The following is a 21,635-nucleotide window of genomic DNA, read 5'->3' as shown; positions in this document are numbered from 1 at the left end:
CTTTGTTCGCGATAATGTGTAATTATTATTATTATTTTCTTTTTTTTTACGATTAATTTTTTTTCCTGATTTCTTACCCAATATTCAATGACCACTTGAGGATCAAATTAAATTCGAGGATAGGCAGTTTCAAACTTGAAATTTCTTATTAAACACGGAAAAATACTTATTACTCAATGCACTCTATTGATTAAACATTTTCTATCAAAAATGACATTCATATCAAAAAATAACTTCATATCTAAAATTCAAACTAAAAACTTTATTTAAAATATAGAAATACTTGCTATCCTAAAAAAAACACTGAAGACAGGAAAATTTTTAGGAAAGGACCATTCCCCATTTCACGTTAAAAGAAAACAGAGTTATCACAGTAGGCAGCAGCTTAAAATCAACGCAACTTCTAGAAAAAACTCATCAATTTATCAATTCCCATCTCCATTCCACAGATCTTGAACCAAAACTAGCAGCAGCAGCAGCAGCGGAAGAAGAAGAAGAAGATGTCTTGGCAAACGTATGTTGATGATCATTTGATGTATGAGATTGAAGGTAATCATCTCACTTCTGCTGCTGTCATCGGCCATGATGGTACCGTTTGGGCTCAATCTGCTAATTTTCCTCAGGTTTTGTTACATACCCACTTCTTATTTTGGTTTAATTTTACTTGGGTTTACTTCTTTTTCCTTGCTTCAGTTTGGTCAAAATCCCAGAATTTTTATTTTATGGGTCTTGAATCACTATCTGTTTTGCTTGCTTACTGGGTTCTGGAACATACCTAGTGTAATTACACAATTGGGTTCTGGGGAGGGTAGAGTCTTCCCAGACCTGCAGACCTGATAGAGAGACTGTTGTTTTTGATAAACCCTTAGGCTCAAGTAACGGATCTCAAAGCAGTCCGGTGACGCTGTTGTAACCTTACATTTTAGCTCACTGTTATGTTGGTTCAACTTGTCTTGATCAACTTTGTGCTGTTTGTAATTTTTATGTGTGACAGTTCTAATTTTAGAGACTTCCGTGTCCACATATAAGAGTGTGATTGTTAGAGAACTTAGAAGACAATTTCATAGAATTCTTAAATTGCTTCAAAAGATAAAATGTTTAGTATTGGGATGCTTGATCATGTGGAATGGGTAGAGAGATTCATACAGTTGACCCGACTAGTTTAGGATTGCAGGTAGTGATTGTTCCTATGTTCTAATATTAATTTGTGGGTATTTTGTCTGGATTATGATATTATGCTATGCAATCTTGTTGCTTTCCCATATAGTTGGCCGCATGAAAAGAAAAAAGTTTGGGATTATATTGGAAGAAGAATTTTGTTGTGTTTTCAGCAGTCTTACAAATCTATCTAATGGGAAAAAAAAAAGAGAGAAGTATTTGAAAGTGGTCATCTTTAACCTTATCCTAGCTTGCTCTTGGAGTTGTGTCTTTTTTTATTGTATCTGAAGATGAACATTTTTATCATGGGCTCATTCCTCAATAGTAGCATCGACACGCAGATAGCCAGTGTAGACCTTCCAGTGCCATTAGACTAGAAGACAACCTTCTTTTATTCTAGGATTCTTGGCACGCCTTATGCCTATGGGCTATGGTGAAGGCACCTCATCTTAGTCTTTCCCTAGTAGCTCAGAGGATTAGCTTTAGTTATGCCGCTCGTTTCATGTCAAGTTCAACCTTGACTAATTAGTATATTCTTATAGTGCATCTCATATGCTGGCCTCGTCTACATGTGTACCCGGGGAAGCTAAGGACATGCTCATTGCTGCCTGGCACTGAGCGTTGCTTGTGCCTTATGCGCACATTGTTCAATCCTCAAGCTTGACATTAGCCTTGTACCTGTCATGGCGTACATGAGTAATGCCTTGCCGGAGTAGGGAACTGCTCAATTCTTTGGCTGGTGTGCATCAGTCATATAATGCCTACAAGAATCTCATAGCATTGCCAAACATTGTCCTCGCAACATTCTATTGCCCCGCATAGTGCAACATCATGTCACGGCTGCATTTTTGGGCCTACAGGCGCTTGCTTGTAAGGCCGAATGTAAGCCATGGTCACAAGTTGAACACAAGACTCTAGAAGTGGTGCCTCTGGTGCTCAAGCACTACGGAGGTTTTAACATTGTCAAAAATTGCTTGCAGGGCATAGCTGTCAGACATGTCAAGCGTCCGGCATTTTTATTGAGGCAATGACCTGCTCATAGAATTCTCTAGCTTGTATGGGGACCTTAGACACTAATCCAAGTAGTCAAGGTCAGCCCTTGAGAGTGTCCCCAGGACCACAACAGGCTTCTCGCTTGATGCAGTTTGCTGTCAGCATGCACAGGAAGGCTGGTAGAAGGTCCGCATTATCCCTGCAATGACTTGGTAGAAGTTGATATCTTCCTCTAATGACAGTAATAGAAGTTGGTATCTCCCTGTATGACTTGTCTTTATGCAAAACCAGTGTTTTGCAACAGTCAATATATAGAAAAACTAGCTTTGCAACAGTCAATAAATAGGAAAATTATTGATTCAGCATGAGTTGGCAATTAAATTGTTGTATCCACTTGAAGAAAAAGTCCTGAATATTGTTATTTCTCAAGCTTTTGATTTTGTACTTGTGTTTAAACTGCATGTTAAAAAATGTGTGATTTTAATGATGAATTTGATGGTTTGGATATATAGGGTGGTCTTTTGGGTAAGTTTTTATTTTTTCATGGTTCATATTAACTTTATAAATTTCTTCATTTACTAAACTGCCCAACGCCATTCCTGTGGGTGAGGGCTTGCTGGAAGCAAGGTAGAGTTGCACTAACGAGGAACTAACTTGGTGAGCTTCGCATTAATGGTGTTCTTTTTATGGCAGTTTAAACCAGAAGAAATAGCAGCCATAATGAATGACTTTGCTGAACCTGGAACACTTGCTCCAACTGGTTTATATCTTGGGGGAACAAAGTATATGGTGATTCAAGGGGAGGCAGGAGCTGTTATACGTGGCAAGAAGGTACGCGACCATGGTTTCCTGCCATTGCATTGCAAGTAGTCTCCATGTGGAGTAGTGTGTGTTTTTAATCTAAACAAGGCATAGTTCTCAAAAAAAAAGAAAAAAAACAGGCAGGAAGTTTCATAAGTTCTCACTTGCACCTTTTGAGATGCTCAAACAAGCTTAACTTTTGAGGCAGTTTATGCTAATGATCAGTTATTATATGCAAGTGTTTTTGGTACGAAAACTTGTTTCTTTGTTGTCTGCCTCTCTCCATAAGATGATCCATTCCTTTCAGCTTAGATCTGTGAAGACCAATTTGAATAAAGTTCGTTGAATTGTGTGGCCATCTAATCTAAAAGCTTAAGCGGCTAGAGAGAGTAAACTTTTATTTACTTAATTATATCTCAGCTCATGTGTGGGTCTGACTCCTTTTTCATAGCTCAAACACATGTAAAGTCTTCTTGTTAATGAGTGATGGTGGTATAAAGTTTGAATTGTTAGAAAACACACTTTTGTTTTCTTAATTATTTCTGAATAAACACCATTGAAGTGGTGTGGATCTACTGTGCTGGCATTTTCCGTACTGTGTAATCCATGTAAGTAGATTACACAATGCTTCACACGAGATACTGAAAGCTCAGATTATGTGGTGAAGTCCCCTCATGGAAACGCTTGGCCTTCTATAATTTGTCATCCTGACTAGATCCTCCATATTTTCAGGGATCTGGTGGTATCACTGTTAAGAAGACTAACCAGGCTTTAATCGTTGGAATATATGACGAGCCGATGACTCCTGGCCAGTGTAATGTGATTGTTGAAAGGCTGGGCGACTATCTCATTGAACAGGGTCTCTAGCCATGTTGGTAAGTTGATCTCTTAACCTCCTTTTTCACCCTTGGTATCCTTTGTGAATAATTAACCTAAGTAGCGGTCTACCCAATCGCTTAAACTAAAAATAGCCGGCAGAGGTATAATATGTATATAACCGTGTATAATCTATGTATACCAGCTCAGAAAAGTAAATAGAGAATCCGACGGCTATTCTCTATTTATACCTTGCTTCATTTTTCTGGTGTTTTTTATCAAGCTTATACTGACCTAAATTCTTTTGCAGTGTATTAATATCCTACATAATGGAGGCCATGAAGAAGTGTTGTGCTGTAAGGGGGAGAATTGCAATCTCTTCTGTTTATCAACTATGCTGTCATAGTAACATTTTTCTTTGTGTTTCCTTGTGAGCTTTTGTCATTGACCTATTGGTTGGTTATATATAATGGAATGGCTTATATTTGGATATTTGACCTTTGGTTAAGATGGACATCTTTTAGTTTTGGCTTAAAATAGATCAGCATTTTTGGTATGTGTAATCTACAGTACATGGATACAAAGTATAATCTACGGGCTCAATCTAATTCAGTAGTTTCAGTTTGTATATGTGTTAAGAATCTACTAGATGTTTACAAATATGAATAAACAAATGTCAATGGATTCAGCGGCATTTCGAATGATAAAGTCTGAATCTTGAATCTGCCTTTTCTTGAATGGCTAAAAAATGGAAGCTTTTGGCAGAATAAAGACTTACCTGTAAGTTGAATGGTAGCATACAAGAACTTTAAATGTTGGACGAAATCACATGATATATTATGGGCAAATATTAATCTATTGTTGGGGTCACGTCAAATCAATTCGAGTTATTATGGTTAAGTAATTTAATAAAATAAAAATATATATCACTTATATTTAAACACACGAAATATCATATAATTATTGATATGATATGTTTTCTATGCAGATAAATTTTTAACGATCAGCTTTTGCTGGTGATAAAATCCACAAGAATAAGTACAATGACATTTTCTTGGGAAATTATATTAATCATACCTAGAGATACAAAAAACAAACGAACAGGGCAGCAGAATAATAACTTGCTGGGCATAAATAAATACATATATATGTGAAGTAAAGCCAATTGTAAAATACTACTCATTATTTACTTGTGAGATTACATTGTATATATTATAGTTATTGTAGTTTGATATTTATTTTGGAGTCCAACTAATTCAGCCACTCATGGATAAAGGTTTCATAGTAGGTTTATTAGACCGTATATCTTTTTTGGTGTATCCATATAATATAGGAGTATAATCTGAAACGTTATGGGGCTATTAAGACAGTTATTAAATCATCAACACCGCATAAAATATTTTTTGTAGAATAGTTGTTAATACTAATAAGAGAAACTATGTTATAGCTATTTCTGACATTCAATGTACTCCACGGAGTTGAACATAGTAAAATAAGAAATTGAAAGATTTCATTGAAATTGTTCGTTTGAAAATTTTCCGAAAAGCTAATCATAGACATCAGAACAATACCCGAGTTCCATATGAAACAACAACAACAACAACATACAATGAAATCTTATAAGTGGGGTTTGGGAGGGTAGAGTGTACATATTCGTTATCACTATCTTGTAGAGATAAAGATGCTGTTTTCGAAAGATCCTCACCTCAAGTACATCAAACTCATGTAAAAGAAGAGGAAAACAATGAAGAAAGCAATGTAGAGAGCATAACAATTAATAAGAAAAACAATGTACAATCGACAATAAAATAATAACAACGACAAAATAATGTGGAAGTGAAACACAATAAACAACATAATATTATAGATAACAAAAACAAAAGCTACAAAATAGACACTAACAAGTGTAAACTCAAATCGAAAACATCTTATTAATGATGGAACTCCACCATATTTCTTTTGAAATTAAGTAGATATAGTTAATCAAGCTAGTAAATTTTGAAACTGAAATGATTAAATATATAAACAAAACCATCATATAGGGAAACTATTGTATTTAAAAAAAAAATATAAATCGATTATATAAAACTTAAAAAGTAGAAAGAAAAAATTCAAATTAGTTCAACTAAATGATCTTTTAGTCCCCTATATATATATATATATATATATATATGAAAGACCGAGGAAGAGTAAAGCTGTGACTCCAGTCCAAAACGGTTCTACGGCGGCATTTACTCTCTCTCTCCTACCACAGTCTCGGCAGCTTCTCATCTCCGATCCTCCGCGTAACGACGGTGAATTCTTCATCTCCGCCGCGCTAAGGTGAATGTGAAACAGTTTACTGATCGACTCGCTTTCTCCACTGACATTTCCCGCTTTTCTCCTGAATTCTATCCCCTTTATGACACACACTTGTAGGCTGTAGCTGTGCATTTCTTCTCTCTGTTTGTGTAATTGTTTCTGTTTTTGCTGTAGATTACCAGAATTAGATGTGTTATTTATGTTTTTTTTTTAAAAAAATTTCGCTCTAGTTTACTAGATTTGGATGTTGTTTTGGTGATAAAGTAATGTAACTCAATTTGTTCTGAAGTTCATAATACATACACGTATAGCTATTGATATTTATTTATTTTTCGAATTTTCGGTGTATAGTACTACTATATATGTAGCTGTACATTATGTTTTTGTTTTTATTTTCGCTGTAGGTTACTAGATTTGAGGCAGTGATTGATCTTCTCTGTTACTCGTTATAATGATGGAATAATGTAGCACCTGAATTTCTTCTAAAGTTCATAAAACACACATAGTTATTGATATTTTTTTCTGTGAATTTTCGGTGTATATTACTATTATATATGTAGCTGTACATTATGTTTATGTTTTTATTTTTGCTGTAGATTACTAGATTTGTATGTGGAGTAATATAGCATCCAATTTCTTCTGATGTTCATAATACACACGCATACAGCTATTGATGTTTTTTTTTCTTCGAATTTTCGGTGTATATTACTACTATATATGTGGCACCTGAATTTCTTCTGAAGTTCATGACACGCACACATATGGTCATTGATATGTTTTGTTCATCTTTTCCATGTATAATACTAGATATGTAGCTGTACATAGCGTTTGTGTGTTTGTAATTGTTTCTATTTTTGCTATAGATTACTAGAATTAGATGTGTTAATTATGCTTTTATTTCTATTTTTCACTCTAATTTACTAGATTTGGATGTTGTTTTTGTGATAGAGTAATGTAGCACTCAATTTGTTCTGAAGTTCATAATACATACACATATAGCTATTGATATTTTTTTCTTCGAATTTTCGGTGTATATTACTACTATATATGTATCTGTACATTATATTTTTTGTTTTTATTTTTGCTGTCGATTACTAGATTGAGGCTGTGATTGATCTTCTCTGTTACTCATTTTAGTGATGGAATAATGTAGTGCTGAATTTCTTCTGAAGTTCATGACACACGCATATAGTTATTGATATTTTTGTTCATCTTTTCGGTGTATATTAGTACTGCATATGTAGCTGTACATTTCTTCTGTGAGTGTGTAATTGTTTTTGTTTTTATTTCAGTGTAGATTACTAGATTTGCAGCTGTGATTGACCTTATCTGTTACTCGTTTTGGTGATGGAATAATGTAGCACTGAATTTCTTCTGAAGTTCATGACACATGCACAGATATAGTTATGGCTATTTTTTGTTCATCTTTTCCCTGTATAATACTAGATATGTAGCTGTAAATATCTTTTGTGTGTGCGCGTGTGTGTAATTATTTATGTTTTGTTTTCATTTTGGTGTATATTACTAGATTTGGATGTGGTTGGTCTTCTCTATTCCTTGTTTTGGTGATGGAATAGTGTAGCATTCCATTTCTTCTGAACTTCATGATACAGACGCACATAGTTATTGATACTTTTAGTTCACCTTTTCGGTGTATATTTCTAGAGATGTAGCTTTGATTTGGTTTCTTAAGCTCAGTGTTGTGGTGATGGAATAATGCAGCACTCCATTTCTTCTGAAGTACGTCTATGGTTGTATTCGTTTGTTGATGTTTAGGTCAGGATGTGTTGCCTTTTAATGTTAATTTTTGAACGCTTCGAGTATTTTCTCGATTTGTTGTTTATGTTGATTCCTCTGTTATTTGAATTTCGGTGTTGTTAGAGCTGATAGTATATTGGTTAATTGGAGATCTCTGCTTTGATTTCTTATGTATATTACTGTGGTTTTGGTTTTGTAAACTTGGCTATGTGAGCTTTGAAAAGAATAACCTAGGTCCAAAGTCCATTTCACATGGACCTTGGCCATTTTCCTTGCCCACGCTTACATTGATGTGAAAATATGGTTATGTTACTAGTCAGTAGAGTGTACACTATCTTTGGATAATTTTCTCCTGTTAAGCTTGATAATAGTATTTTACTTATTACCTCTTTTCTGACTGAATGTTTACTTATCTATTTATCTTGCTTCTCTTTTCAGGGAGTTCATCCATATTGACCTAGATGGACCAGGTAACAGTGTAGTCCTCTTTATCTTTGTCACTTCTTATTTACTTTATTCTTTTTTGGATGGTAATATTTGGGGTACTTGCAGTATGAAAAAATTGAGAAGATTGGGGAAGGAACATATGGTGTAGTGTACAAGGCCCGTGCTCTTGCAACTAATGAAACCGTTGCTCTAAAAAAAATACGGCTAGAGCAAGAGGATGAAGGAGTGCCAAGCACAGCTATTAGAGAAATTTCTCTTTTGAAAGAGATGCAGCACGGAAACATTGTGAGGTATTATATGGTCTTTATTGTTTATTTAAAACAGATATGAACTATATGATTGTGATTGCAAGCAAAATGTAACTTAAGCTGTATTTTGCTTTCCTGTGGTTATAATATCAATGTGATGCAAGTTATAATGGAAACTTAATGCACATGTCTACTTGTCCTCCATATCAGTAAATTCACGTTTGCTATTTTGGAGCAGTAATGTTGTTTGAACTGCACTGGGTATTTGTCCTGTTTTACCCCCTTGCTTCACTTTCTTAGTATTTTTCTGTTTTGAACTTTGATCTTCTAGAAATGCTTCTATCAGTCTTTTCTGAGGGTAATCTTTGCCTTTACAGAGAAGGTGAAGCAGCATGATCTAGTCTTAGATTATCACTTGAATCATGTGTTGGAGATCCTAATGGAATGTACAGAGTTCTTACTTAGAAAACTTTGATCGTCTGTTTTTGTGATTGTTAGTGTATGTGGGTTACGCAACTGCTATTTCCTTACGCTATTAATTTTATTGTTTGCTTACAGCAGATAGTGAGGAAGGGAAAAGCATATAGTTTCACTTAGATTGTTGACAAGCGAAAGCTTATTTAATATTATCATTTTCAAGTATTTAGAAGTTAAGTATCAATGCAACACGAGCTTGTTCCGTTGAACGAACTTGGGGTTGTCTAGTGACAACTAATTTCAGCCAAGGCAGTTATTGAGGAGCCTACTAGTCATTCTGGAGTGGAGAATAGAGAAAACTTCAGCATTCTAAGCTTGTAATTTCTTGTAGGTGTTCCTAGTTTCCCCAAAAGTTGTATATACTATGGTTTTCAGTTTGATTCTTTTAAGTTCTGACAACACAATGTGCTTCGATCCTCTATCTAATTGTCTTTGAAAGGCGACGAGACTTGGAAGTTTCAGATGATGTGCTGGGATTCTCAAGTTTATCTATCCAAGCCTTGGTGGACATAGTTACTCAGTATCTGTCTTGATGGGAGGTGGCAGGTAACTCGTGGAACTAGTCGAGGTCTCGCAAGTTGGTCCAGACACCACGATTATAAAAAGAAGGTTTCAGCAACAGAGGGTTCTCAAGTGGTAAACACCCTCCACCTCCAACTCTAAGATTGTCGGTTTGAGTCACCAATGGAGCTGTGACAAGCGAGACTTGCTCAATTGATTGATTACCTCCACTATTGACCGGTAGGTTGGGGCTTCGAGTCACGTTAGAGGGTAAGTGGGAATACTATTGATCTTCCTAAGGGGTGGAATGGGAAAAAAAGGTTTCAGTTGGTGTGCTTCTGTGATGATGGATAGAAAAAAAGAAATTAGAATATCTTGGGAACCGTCCCTAAGCATGATCCAAAGACTTTCAAGTCCAGTTCCAATCTGGATATAAAAGTCAAGTTCAATCATCGAAAGTGAGATCTATTTTAGGTTTGAAACATCGCATATCATTTCCCCGAGACTGCTCTCATTTGGGATTGGGAACGCTCACGTCCTCAGACGGAACTGCCTTTTGTATGAAGCTTAAATCGTTTGTTTACTGTTAAGTCTTATTACCGCCGCGACAAAATGCTATTTGAAAACACTTTCAATACAAAAAGATCTCCTTCTGGCTATACTCTAGTTGGTAGCACTTTAGTGACTAGTTTCTGGATTCGTGCGTTGCACGTGTATCCCATGTAAATTTTTATAGACCGGTTTAGAATAATTAAAATTCTATGAAAACATGTGTACAATGAGTAAGAAAATACAATTATAACAAATAAATCTCTAAAAGTGTGATAAGAAACATCAAATGAGGGTCGTATTTTGATGTTAAAATTAATTTTTTTAAGCAACCAATTGTATATTTTGAACTTTTGTTAGTATTTAGCAAACTCAATAAAGTCACAAATGGCTAATTTGAGCCCAAATAAAAATACACATTTACGACAATCAAATTTTCATAGAAAATTAAATTGAAGTCTAATATAGAGAAAATACAAAAAAAAAACAGAGAAGGAAAAATACAACATACACATCTTTCTTAAAATTTTAATCATAACAATATAGATGGAAAAAAATTAAGAATTAGTACTTACTTTTTCGAGTTCTTATTGCTTCTCCCATAACCAATCATAATTCAAGAGCCTTCTTCATCGATTCAAACTAAAGCATGAATCAAATAGTACAATAATGATATAAGTATTTCACTACTTTAGCGGTAGAATGAAAAGGATAATCTTGGCTAGGGATCTCATGAAACCAAAAAGATGAATTAGTGTAGACAAAAATGGAGGAATACCAAAAGATATCTCAAAGTTTTAAATTAAATATTTGGAGGTTATGAATATGAAAAGCATGAGAGTTGTGGATATTAGGAGTAGCAATTGAATAAGTAATTAGATATGAGTTATGAAGGTGAATAATTAAAGCAAATAAAGAAGAAAAATAATAATTAAATGAAGGAGAGAAAAAGATTAAAGCAAAAAAAGTGATGTAGGTATGTGGGGTTTAAGAAAGTGCATCTGACTTTTTTCTCCTTTATTACTTCATTGTGTCATGTAAATTGAAGGAGAGAAATGCTAATAAATACAAAAAAAAGTAACTAATTTAGTTATTAAAGGGATAAATATGTCTAACAACTTTCTGTGGATATTTTCGACTTTCAACTTTTGAACACTTTCCTACTTTTAGTATTTGCTATAATATGATATGATTATTATTTAATATTTAATTAATTAGAATTTTTATAACATTTTGATTTAGCATGGGGTAAAATAATAATTAATCCAATTTATACTTTGGAGTTTCCACTTAGTTTCTAGGCACGCGCTAACTTTGCTCGTGCTTCCCATATCAATGAATTAAATATATAATCTTCTAAAATCACATATATTATTCTCTTCATTTCATGTGGACACTATTTCATTATATTACAACATTCTAAAACAATAAAACTCAGGAAAAATGCTTCTTTTGTAGGAATGAGACACTTTCTTGAGATATTCAAACATTAATGAATATATAAGGTAAAGAGTAAATCATTTGGTACCTACCTTTCATAGTAATGTAATGAAAATAGTACAATACTATAGAATTCATTTTCTATATGCTGATCATGTATATATATAAGTCCCGCTTAAAAAGTTCTTGATTTTACTGGTAATTGCGACAAGAAGAATACAGAGAAGAGGATGGCGATGAAGCTCGTATAGTACTATGCGTTTCTTTTTGTATTTCTTTATAAGAAATCCCCGATGAGAATGATAAATATAGAAGGGTTATAAACTCATTAATTATAGCCTCAAAACCACTTGCCCCTTGGAATTGCTTGTTTTGGAACCATCTAATGTCTATATCAAAATTGTTTTGGGAAAGAAGTATTTATAAGACAAAAAGATCATAAAAAGTTATCCAGAAATATGCATGAAAAGTCACACGTTTGAAAAAAAAAACAGATGTGAAAGTTAGGATGCATGTATAAAAATATTGCAAAGAAATTAATTTTCTTTGACAGTTTTTACAATTTAAATAAATGCATCTTTACAGTTTTTAAGAAATTAAAGAACCTGATGTATAATGATCACGTTGGTTTTGAAATGAATTCTGGCAGATGTTAATACTTACAATGATACATATAGGAAGCTCAAAAGGTGATATATAAGTTCTAGAAAAGTTTTCATAGACTTTGTAACTCATTAATAAATTATTTACGTTGATATAGGCTATCTTTAATCCAATAAATATTATATTGTGTTTATATCTACTCTAATATATTTTAACTATATTTACTTTATATTTAATTAATTAAATATTTTATAACATTTTGATTTAGTGTAGGGGTAATATGGTAATCCAATTTTGCACTTTGGAGCTTTTCACTTTTAGTATAATATGATATCTGTGTGAGTGAGCCAGGATGTAATGTTGTAGGTGTGAGCTGCTGTCCATCTTTGGAATTTCAGTTTTGTGTAATTACGGGACCAAAAGGGGAAAGGGGGTTGGGTTTGGGGGGGGGGGGGATACTATGAATGCTGTGGATGATTGGGCTATGTTCATTTCTGGAGCAGCATTCTTGCTTTTGCTGATTGAATTAGGAGTTAGAGACTAAAGAACAGATGCAAACATTTATATAACAGTAATTTGGGTTGCAATACTGAGTTTTTCTTTTTAATGTTGGAAAAGCTGTTTTTGAAGTTTATCCTCTAATATCAAAAAAAAAGTTCCTATTATTTGGAAACAGGTTACTGGATGTGGTTCACAGTGAGAAGCGATTATATCTAGTCTTTGAATATCTTGACTTGGATTTGAAGAAGCACATGGATTCATGTCCCGAATTCTCTAAGGATCGCCGTGTTATAAAAGTAAGTAAGATTAAGATCTATATTCCTTTGGAGGTTGCAATTATTGTTATATTTAACTGCTTCATCGGTTGCATTACTTCTTTATGAAGCTTGTCATGCTTCTGTTTAGCAGTCTTAGTTGAAGAGGAAGGAGATGCACTCTTACACAATAGTTAAAACATATGATTATCTGAGTATGTCATGTGAGAAAGTATCACCACCTAATGGTAAAAAAGTTGTCAGGTTGAGAGGCTTCTTACTCTTGGTCAATGAAGTAATATCTCCAATTTTGCAGACATTTGTGTATCAAATTCTCCGTGGTATTGCTTATTGTCATTCTCATAGAGTTCTTCACCGAGATCTGAAGCCTCAGAACTTGCTGATAGATCCACGCACCAATGTGTTAAAGCTTGCAGATTTTGGATTGGGTAGAGCATTTGGCATTCCTGTTAGAACTTTCACTCATGAGGTATGTACATGGTTTCAGCTCTTTGAAACAGAATCGCCAAACAAGCCTGTATTACCGTTGTCTCATGTTATTCCATTTCAAACTTGACCAGAAAGTAGTTATTAGGCTATGAGCAGAAACTGTTGTCGCTTCTGATGCCTCTCTTTAATATCTGGCATCCTGTCTAAATGAACAACCTTTTTCCTGCTTAAGTTGTTTGTTTGGCTGAAAAAATGAAATGATTGAATTATTATGTCTGTGTCTCATTGATTTTAAAAACAGATACTCTGTTCATATTTATATTTTCTAGCATATCGTTGACCCTTTTGAGCTTGTTTCTTTTGACTTTCAACAGTAGACTTCATTGTTTCAGGTGGTGACATTATGGTACAGGGCACCAGAAATACTTCTTGGATCAAGGCACTACTCTACTCCGGTTGATGTATGGTCAGCTGGTTGCATATTTGCTGAGATGGTTAACCAGCGGCCCCTTTTTCCTGGTGACTCAGAGATTGATGAACTTTTCAAGATTTTCAGGTGTTAACATGCATAGCCAGTCCTTTAATGAATGCTTTGTTACTTCTCAAAGTGAACATACTCACTATTTATTTTGACTTTTTGTAGGAAGTAATTTTATTATCTCCTTATGCCCTGTCTTCCTTGTAGATCATTCCTATTCCATTAGAAAAAAAGTCATTTTATTGAATGGTTGTTCATGGATGGGTCAAGTGGCTGCTGTTATGATACAGACCAAAATTAGAACGCCAGTAGAAGAAAGACTTAGGAGGGGTTGGATAACTGAAATAGAAGAGCATAAATGTTAAAGGCTTGTCAGTTCTGAATTCTTCATGCTGAAAGACATACTAGTCAATCAATTACTAATATTTATAATCAACTCTCTCTCTCTCTCCCTCTCTCTATGGGGTTGTTAGGTTGTGAGAAGGTTTAAAGATTGAGTTTGTAGTACAGTTAATGACTCTTCTCCTCTCTGTTATTAAAATCTTTTCCTAATTGTCACGATTCCCTACTATTTCTGTATGAAGAGTGGTGGGTACTCCAAATGAGGATACATGGCCTGGAGTGACTTCTTTGCCTGACTATAAATCTGCATTTCCAAAATGGCCTCCTAAGGTAATCTAGAATTTAATTATTTCTCTTTTTTTTTCCACCTTTAGGACTAGTCTGATTCTCCTGCCAATATTATCACATTTCCTAAGAATGCTGAATTCAAGTCCTTTACATTGCAGGATCTGGCAACTGTAGTCCTAAATCTTGATACAGCAGGACTTGATCTCCTTGGTGTAAGTTTGCTTTTCTAAATGATATATAGATCTTGTGAGTAGGAAGTTTTCTTGTGCTCTGAATGAAACTCCAGCCTTTTTGCTTGGTTTTCTCTGAGAAAATCCAGTGAAATAATTATAGGTACTCAGCTAGAATAATTATAACTATTCTTGTTTCTGTCAATTTAGCCTAGATATTTTTGTTTCCTTTTGTTTCGTTGCTCTTTGTATTTATTCTTTTTTTAACTTATATTTGGATATCGCCTATTGGGGACTAGGACTGTTTGGTTGCAGTTGCTTATATGCAAATCATTGTTTTTTTTTTTTTCGTTTAGCAGATCATATAAAAGGCTTAGTGCCTTTCTCCGTAGTATGTGGACAACAAATAGGTGTTTAATACAATATATGCATAGGGGCTTCAATCTTGTCTTATAATCATGGCCTCATTACTTTCAGAAAATGCTCTGCTTGGACCCCAGCAAGAGAATCACCGCCAGGAGTGCCCTTGAACATGAGTACTTCAAGGATATTGGCTGTGTTCCATGACTCTTTTCATCTTCATCAACAATGCGAACACAAATTTGGTATGTTAACTACTGGGTGATCTTAACACAGCGTTCTTCGCCATCACAATTTGTGTTAATAGTTTTGGTTCTTAGGTTCAGTAGCATTCATACTTCCGCAAGAATTCACTGAATTACTATTCGTGATTGGATTGCTGTGCGTTTAATATTTTTGCGTAGTTTGATACTGGAATTGAAGAACAAAATGATGATCGACGTAGTCATTTATACTTGATTACTATTCCTGGAGGGTGTAGGCTATAGTTCAGGTTTACCAAGTTATGTTTAATACTGTATGAATTTTTTTCTTGATCCTACAATAGAGAGACTGGCTTCTCAATATTCAGGACTCCTCAAGAACTACTGCTATTTTGGTAGGAAAATTGTGGAAAGGAAAACTAGTTGAATCATAGTAGTAGCAGTTAGCTCGTACTATTTTGTTCCCCATGAATTGTAATTAGATGATTGTGTCTCTTCATCTCTATTTTTCCTTTTGTTTTTAATCTTGGAACTAAAACTAAACATAGGAATTAGTGTATTTTTTTGTATCGGAACCACCTCTCAACCCCGCAAGGGTATGGGATAAGGCTTGCCTATATTTTATCCTTCCCAGATCCCATTCGTGGGACTACACTTGTATGTTGTTATTGTTATAATATAAAAATTAAAATTGATTTAAATTGTCATTTTCATAGGTTTAACTAAGAGATTCAATGTTTACACTGACTCAATTGATGCAAACATGTGTTTTTCATACAAACAATTGTCGCTTTACCTATTGGTTGATTGACATCTATTCTTTAGTTTTTAACTTTGATTTGATATAAACACCTAATGCAAATAAGTATTTACGACACTGTCATAGAGGCTTGAGGGGGTCATTTTTATTTTTTATTTTTCATTTCGAATCTGATGCTTGGTTTCAGCATCAACGAACAACGAAGCTCATCTTTCCAAAGAAGAAAAAGATTTGATTAATTGTCCAAATCTTAATAACTCGGCACCATTTCAAGAACCTTTTTCTTTCTTTCTTTTCTTAAACCCAAAATTCCTGTTACTTCACCAATATTTAACAACAACAACACATTCATTGTCAAGTGTGATTTGGAGACGACAGAATGTATGTATGCAAATCTTATTTGTACCTTATAGAGATAAATAGATTGTTTTCGATAAGCGTTCGACTTAAATTATGTATTACTGAAATCAAACAAGGAAAATAAAAGTATGGAATTTTATTAGCTACAATTATTTATCTAGGAGATTAAAAAAAAGCTCATAAGAACTAATTAAAAGTTAACATACATGTGGAAATTTTTTTGGGCAAAAAGCAAGGTATCTGCGTTCATTATTAATTCTACTCCCGTCCATTCTTTTGAAGTTTGATACTTCCCTTAAGACTCATCACCTTATTTGAATGAACTCGTTGGTTCAACACTCTATTTGACTGTAACCTAGTTGGGTGTCACGACCCGCATTCGGATGTGATGGCACTCGGCTAACCCATCAAGACGAGTCAACCTAAAAGTCTGAACAATTTAAAATAATTGAAAATGAAAGCGGAAATATAAAGTTTGATATGATATGGATAAGGATAAGTTGAAAATATATTCTAAACTACCCAAGACTTGATATCACATGTACAAGCCACTATTTCAATAGAAATAAAAAAGATACAAGTCTATCTCAGTTCTCAAGTAGAACAACGCATAAAGTAAACGGACGACGAGAGTCTGTCGAAGAAGAAAAGTTGCTACCTCTCATGCGTTCAGAAACTCAGCCAATCAAAGGAGTACTAAGAGCAGGAGATGCCAGGCTCAGATCCTACACAAATGTAGAAGCAAGGGGTGAGCACCAACAACACGGTACTCAACAAAATGGAAACTAAACCCTAAGTAAAGCAATGTGGAACACATGTACTCTTAAAATCCCAACCACAATCCTCCACATCTACACACCTGCACTCAGACAGCCCCATTTATACAGATTATATCACAATTATACCAGAATATTAGACAGTCCACAAATAGAAAGTACAAATACGTTCTCACCGCAATACTCAGACAAACACAAAAGATCTCAAATCACAATCAATCACAGTGTGAAATAGATACAAATGCAATGTCAAATATTGTGATGCAGGTTTGTCCTACGATACATATCCGCTGATAACCTCAGATCGGAACCCATGGGGGCCTTACATAGACCATGTATTCGTTGGAGAAGACCTTGGCCGCTATCTGCCGAAAAAGAACTCGGCCATAATATCCGCCGAAAGAAACCTCGACAAATCACCTCGATCGGTAGAAACCTCGGTCCCAGTATCCAGTACCTCACTCATATCATTTCTCAGCCATCACAGATATAACATATGCACAAGTAATAAGTGAAACAGGATAAATATTCATATAAGATGTCATATATTCCACAATCACACAATAGATCAATGCCTCGTAATTCACAACACTTAGACAATTACCCTATTCGAATTCCACTATCACCCTTCAACTCATATAATTCAATTCTATCTAATGACTCAACACACCCTAATTCCCTTACATAGGAAAATACAAGATTCAACACACTTAACAAATGTTAGAATTTCACCTGTCTTAGCCAAAAGTCACGAATAATCCGAAATAACCGCCTTTCCTCTCTGACCATACTCCATATCACCACAATCTAATCAAATATAGACTCACAATCACATTTCAAAGCTATTGACACTAAAATCAAGCAATTCGGGTGAAAAGGGGTAAAATGGTCAAAAATCTCATATCGGAAATCGAACTTGAAATCTGATTATTTTTAGATGAAAATGTTTCTCAAGTAATCAGGAATCTACTGGTGAAAACCGTTTCAAAAATGGAGTTAAAATGAGTTGAAAATCATTAGAAAACTAAATTTGCATTGTTCTTAAAAAATCCCAATTCCTCCAACTCAAAATCACCAATTTCATGTTTAAAAATCCAAATAAGTAACGAGTAATCAAGAAAATAGGTTAGAATAGCTTACCCAATGTTTAACCTGCAAGAAATCCCTTTCAAATCGCCTAAATCGAGCTTTGAAATGATAAAAATGGCAAAATTCCGTATAAACACTGTTCAAGCAACTTTTGTTCTCCGCAAACGCGGATAACTTACTCCGCAAACGCGGAGACAACAGAGACACTACTTCGCGAACTTAGAGAAAGAACTCGGTACACTCCGCGAACTCGGCCTTTCCTCTGCGAATGCGGAGAAGGAAAACGTTACCCTCCGCGAACGCGGAGAAGGCGCCGCGAACGCGGAGAAGGATTTGCCAGGCACCAGATAATAGATTTTTGGCAAGTCTCAAAGTCACAGAATAGACCCTCGAAATTGATTCGAATCCCCGTATACGCAAACCATATATGCAACCCTACTAAATTTGATGTTCCGGACTCAATGGAATCATCAGAATTTGAACTTAAGGTCTTCTTGACCCGGAATCTGATAAGTTGCAACTAAACTAGTTTCGACACTTGAAATACCCAAAATACTCTCGGGACCTCTAAAAATTATAACGAATCCACTTCTAGCATTAGAATCACCTTCCGAAATCATTGAAACAATCAGAAATCCAATTCGACCACCCAAACTTTAACTCAATTTCCAAATTTAGACTTAAATTCCACGTTTTAACTTCAAATGTGATTCCGACAACTCTCCTAGACCAATTTTCACATTCTGAAACTGATGGAATCGACATAATTCTATTCCGAGACTCGAAATTCCAAATGACTCCAAAACTCAAAATTTGGCAACCTTAAGCCTTTAAAACCCATTTCTCAAGCAAAACCTCAACTTTTCACAAGATTTCCAAAACTAACTTTCAAACCCAACCAAAAGTGACTCGGGAAAACTAACAGAAGGGGTAAAATGATAATTTTTTCAAAAATGTAAAAAATGACCTTCAGGGTCATTACATCATCTACTACTAAAAATCATGTTCGTCCTCGAACATAAAGTAAGGAGCATACCTGGTGTCTCAAAAAGATGGGGGTAATGGGCTCGCATGTATGACTCTAACTCTCAAGTAGCCTTCCCCACGGACCGATGCCGCCACTAGACCTTCATCGAAGCTATCTCCTTATTCCTTAACTTCCTGACCTACCTATCCAAAATGGCCATAGGCTCCTCCTCATATGTCAAATCTGGGCTCAACTCAACTGAATCATGGGAAATCACATGAGACTCATCTGTAATGTAGCACCGTAGCATCGAGATATGAAATACTAGATGTACAGAGGATAGACTAGGTGGCAAGGCAAGTCTGTAGGCCACCTCTCCCACTCGATCTAAAATCTTAAAAGGGCTTATAAACCTTGGGCTGAGCTTGCCCTTCTTCCCGAACCTCATGACACCCTTCAAGGGCGTGACCCTCAACCATACCTGATCCCCAACCGTGAATACCAAAGGTCGAACCCGCTTGTCAGCATAGCTCTTCTGCGAATTTGAGCTATCAACAACCTATCCTGAATCAGTCGAACCTGCTCCATGGAATCTCAAAGCAAATCGGTGTCTAGGCTATCCACCGCCATAGAATCAAACTATCTAATGGGTGATCTACATCTCCGGCCATACAAGGCCTCAAAATGAGTCATTTGGATCCTGGAATGGTAATTGTTGTTGTAAGTGTACTCCGCCAGGGGCAAGTGCAGGTCCCACCGAGTATCAAAATCAATCACACATGTCTGTAGCATATCCTTAAGCACCTGAATAGTCCTCTCAGACTGTCCGATCCGTCTGAGGGTGGAATACGGTACTCACATCCAATTGGGTACCTAATCCACGCTGCATAGCCTCCTAGAAGTGAGATGTGAACAATGAGCCCCAATCCGATATGATGGAAACAAGGACCCCGTGAAGCCTAACAATCTGACTAATAGAGAGCTGAGCTAACCTATCCGTCGTGAAATTAACCTTAACTGGAATGAAATGAGCCAATTTGGTTAATCGGTCGACCACAACTCAAATGGAATCAAATTCTCCTACGGTAATGAGAAAACCCACCACGAAATCCATCGTGATCCTCTCCCACTTCCAAGTGAGAATTGGCATCCTCTGAAACTCACCCCCGGGCCTCTGGTGCTCACACTTAACCTGCTGGCATGTCGAACACTTAGACACAAACTCAGCGGTGTCTTTCTTTATACCACATCACTAATAGTGTTGACTAAAATCATGGTATATCTTTGCTGTTTCCAGATGAATAGAATATCGAGTGCAATGGGTCTCCTAAAGTATCAATTTGACCAACCAACCCACCTTGGGCACACAAATGCGACTCCCAATCCTCAAAACACCCTCAAAATCAAGCACTGCTTCCCTAGCTTTACCTCTCGTGACCTTATCTTGAATGAGGCACAACTTCTTATCCTCAAACTGCCTCTCTCGGATGTGATCCATCAAAGAAGAGAGGGCCTCTATAAAAACAAGCACTCGGCCCTCATCAGAAAGCTGCAATCTCACAAACCCATTGGCCAATCTCTGAACAATTCTAGTCAAGGGTCACTCCTCAGCTCGAATATCTGCAAGACTTCCCATACTAGAAGTCTTCCTACTCAATGCATTGGCCACCACATTGGCCTTCCTGGGGTGATATAAAATAGTCAAATCATAATCTTTTAAAAGCTCAACCCACCTCTTTTGCCTCAAATTCAAGTCCCACCGGCTGAAGATGTATTGCAGACTCCGATCATCGGTAAATATCACATAATGAACTTGTCACGACCCAAATACGGGTGTGATGGCACTCATCTCAACCCACCGAGACAAGTCAGCCTAATACCCAATGAAAAATAGATGCGGAAGAAAAAGAAATAAATCCAAATTTAACCTAACCGAAAATAAGTAAAACAAACTCAAACTCCCCCAAGATTGGTTGTCATGTGTACAAGCCACTAATACATTTCTGAAATATGAAAGAAAATACAGTCATAATGTCTTTGTCTCTAGAATAGGACTAAAACATAATAAAAGAGTAAGAGGCGTCCGCTAGATGGATGTAACAGCTACCTCAACACTCGAAATAATAGCCTCAGAAGTGGTAGAAAATTCTAGAAAATCAAGCAGGTCCGGCTCACAACCTACACAAGTGTGGAAGCAAGGGATGAGTATCAAATAACACGGTACTCAGCAAGTGGATAACTAAAACTAAGCCAAACTTGATAGACACAAGTACTCCTGTCCTCCCAACCGAACCTCCTTAACTACAACCTGCATAAAACCAGTCCAACTCTACACTTGTACAATAACAACAGCATCATAGTCTACGAATACTCATCAATAACCTCATCAATGAATCATCTCAAGTCAAGTTCAGCATATACATAGCAATAAAGGGGTAAACACGAATTCACAAATATCAACAAAATGCGATGCAATGCAATAAGATGATGCATGTCTGTCCTATCGGTACACATCCGCTGAATTACAGTTCGGAACCCATGGGGG

The 21,635-nt window shown here is 35.7% G+C and overlaps 2 protein-coding genes across 2 annotated transcripts; both read left to right on the top strand.

Annotated features, from left to right (window-relative positions):
- Positions 1-315: 315 nt before the first annotated feature.
- Positions 316-4,260, top strand: LOC129902690 (profilin-like). Its single transcript, XM_055978058.1, has 4 exons — positions 316-623; positions 2,845-2,982; positions 3,685-3,827; positions 4,079-4,260. The coding sequence occupies exons 1-3, from the start codon at positions 501-503 to the stop codon at positions 3,817-3,819; spliced, it is 396 nt and encodes a 131-aa protein (XP_055834033.1). The 5' UTR covers positions 316-500; the 3' UTR covers positions 3,820-3,827; positions 4,079-4,260.
- Positions 4,261-5,939: 1,679 nt separating this feature from the next.
- Positions 5,940-15,790, top strand: LOC129902687 (cell division control protein 2 homolog A-like). Its single transcript, XM_055978056.1, has 9 exons — positions 5,940-6,090; positions 8,266-8,297; positions 8,380-8,564; positions 12,769-12,889; positions 13,164-13,337; positions 13,690-13,853; positions 14,360-14,447; positions 14,564-14,617; positions 15,053-15,790. The coding sequence occupies exons 2-9, from the start codon at positions 8,289-8,291 to the stop codon at positions 15,140-15,142; spliced, it is 885 nt and encodes a 294-aa protein (XP_055834031.1). The 5' UTR covers positions 5,940-6,090; positions 8,266-8,288; the 3' UTR covers positions 15,143-15,790.
- Positions 15,791-21,635: the final 5,845 nt, after the last annotated feature.

The sequence above is a fragment of the Solanum dulcamara genome, chromosome 9 (assembly GCF_947179165.1).
Source record: "Solanum dulcamara chromosome 9, daSolDulc1.2, whole genome shotgun sequence".
NCBI classification, from domain to species: domain Eukaryota; kingdom Viridiplantae; phylum Streptophyta; class Magnoliopsida; order Solanales; family Solanaceae; genus Solanum; species Solanum dulcamara.
This window is presented reverse-complemented; position numbering and strand designations above follow the sequence as displayed.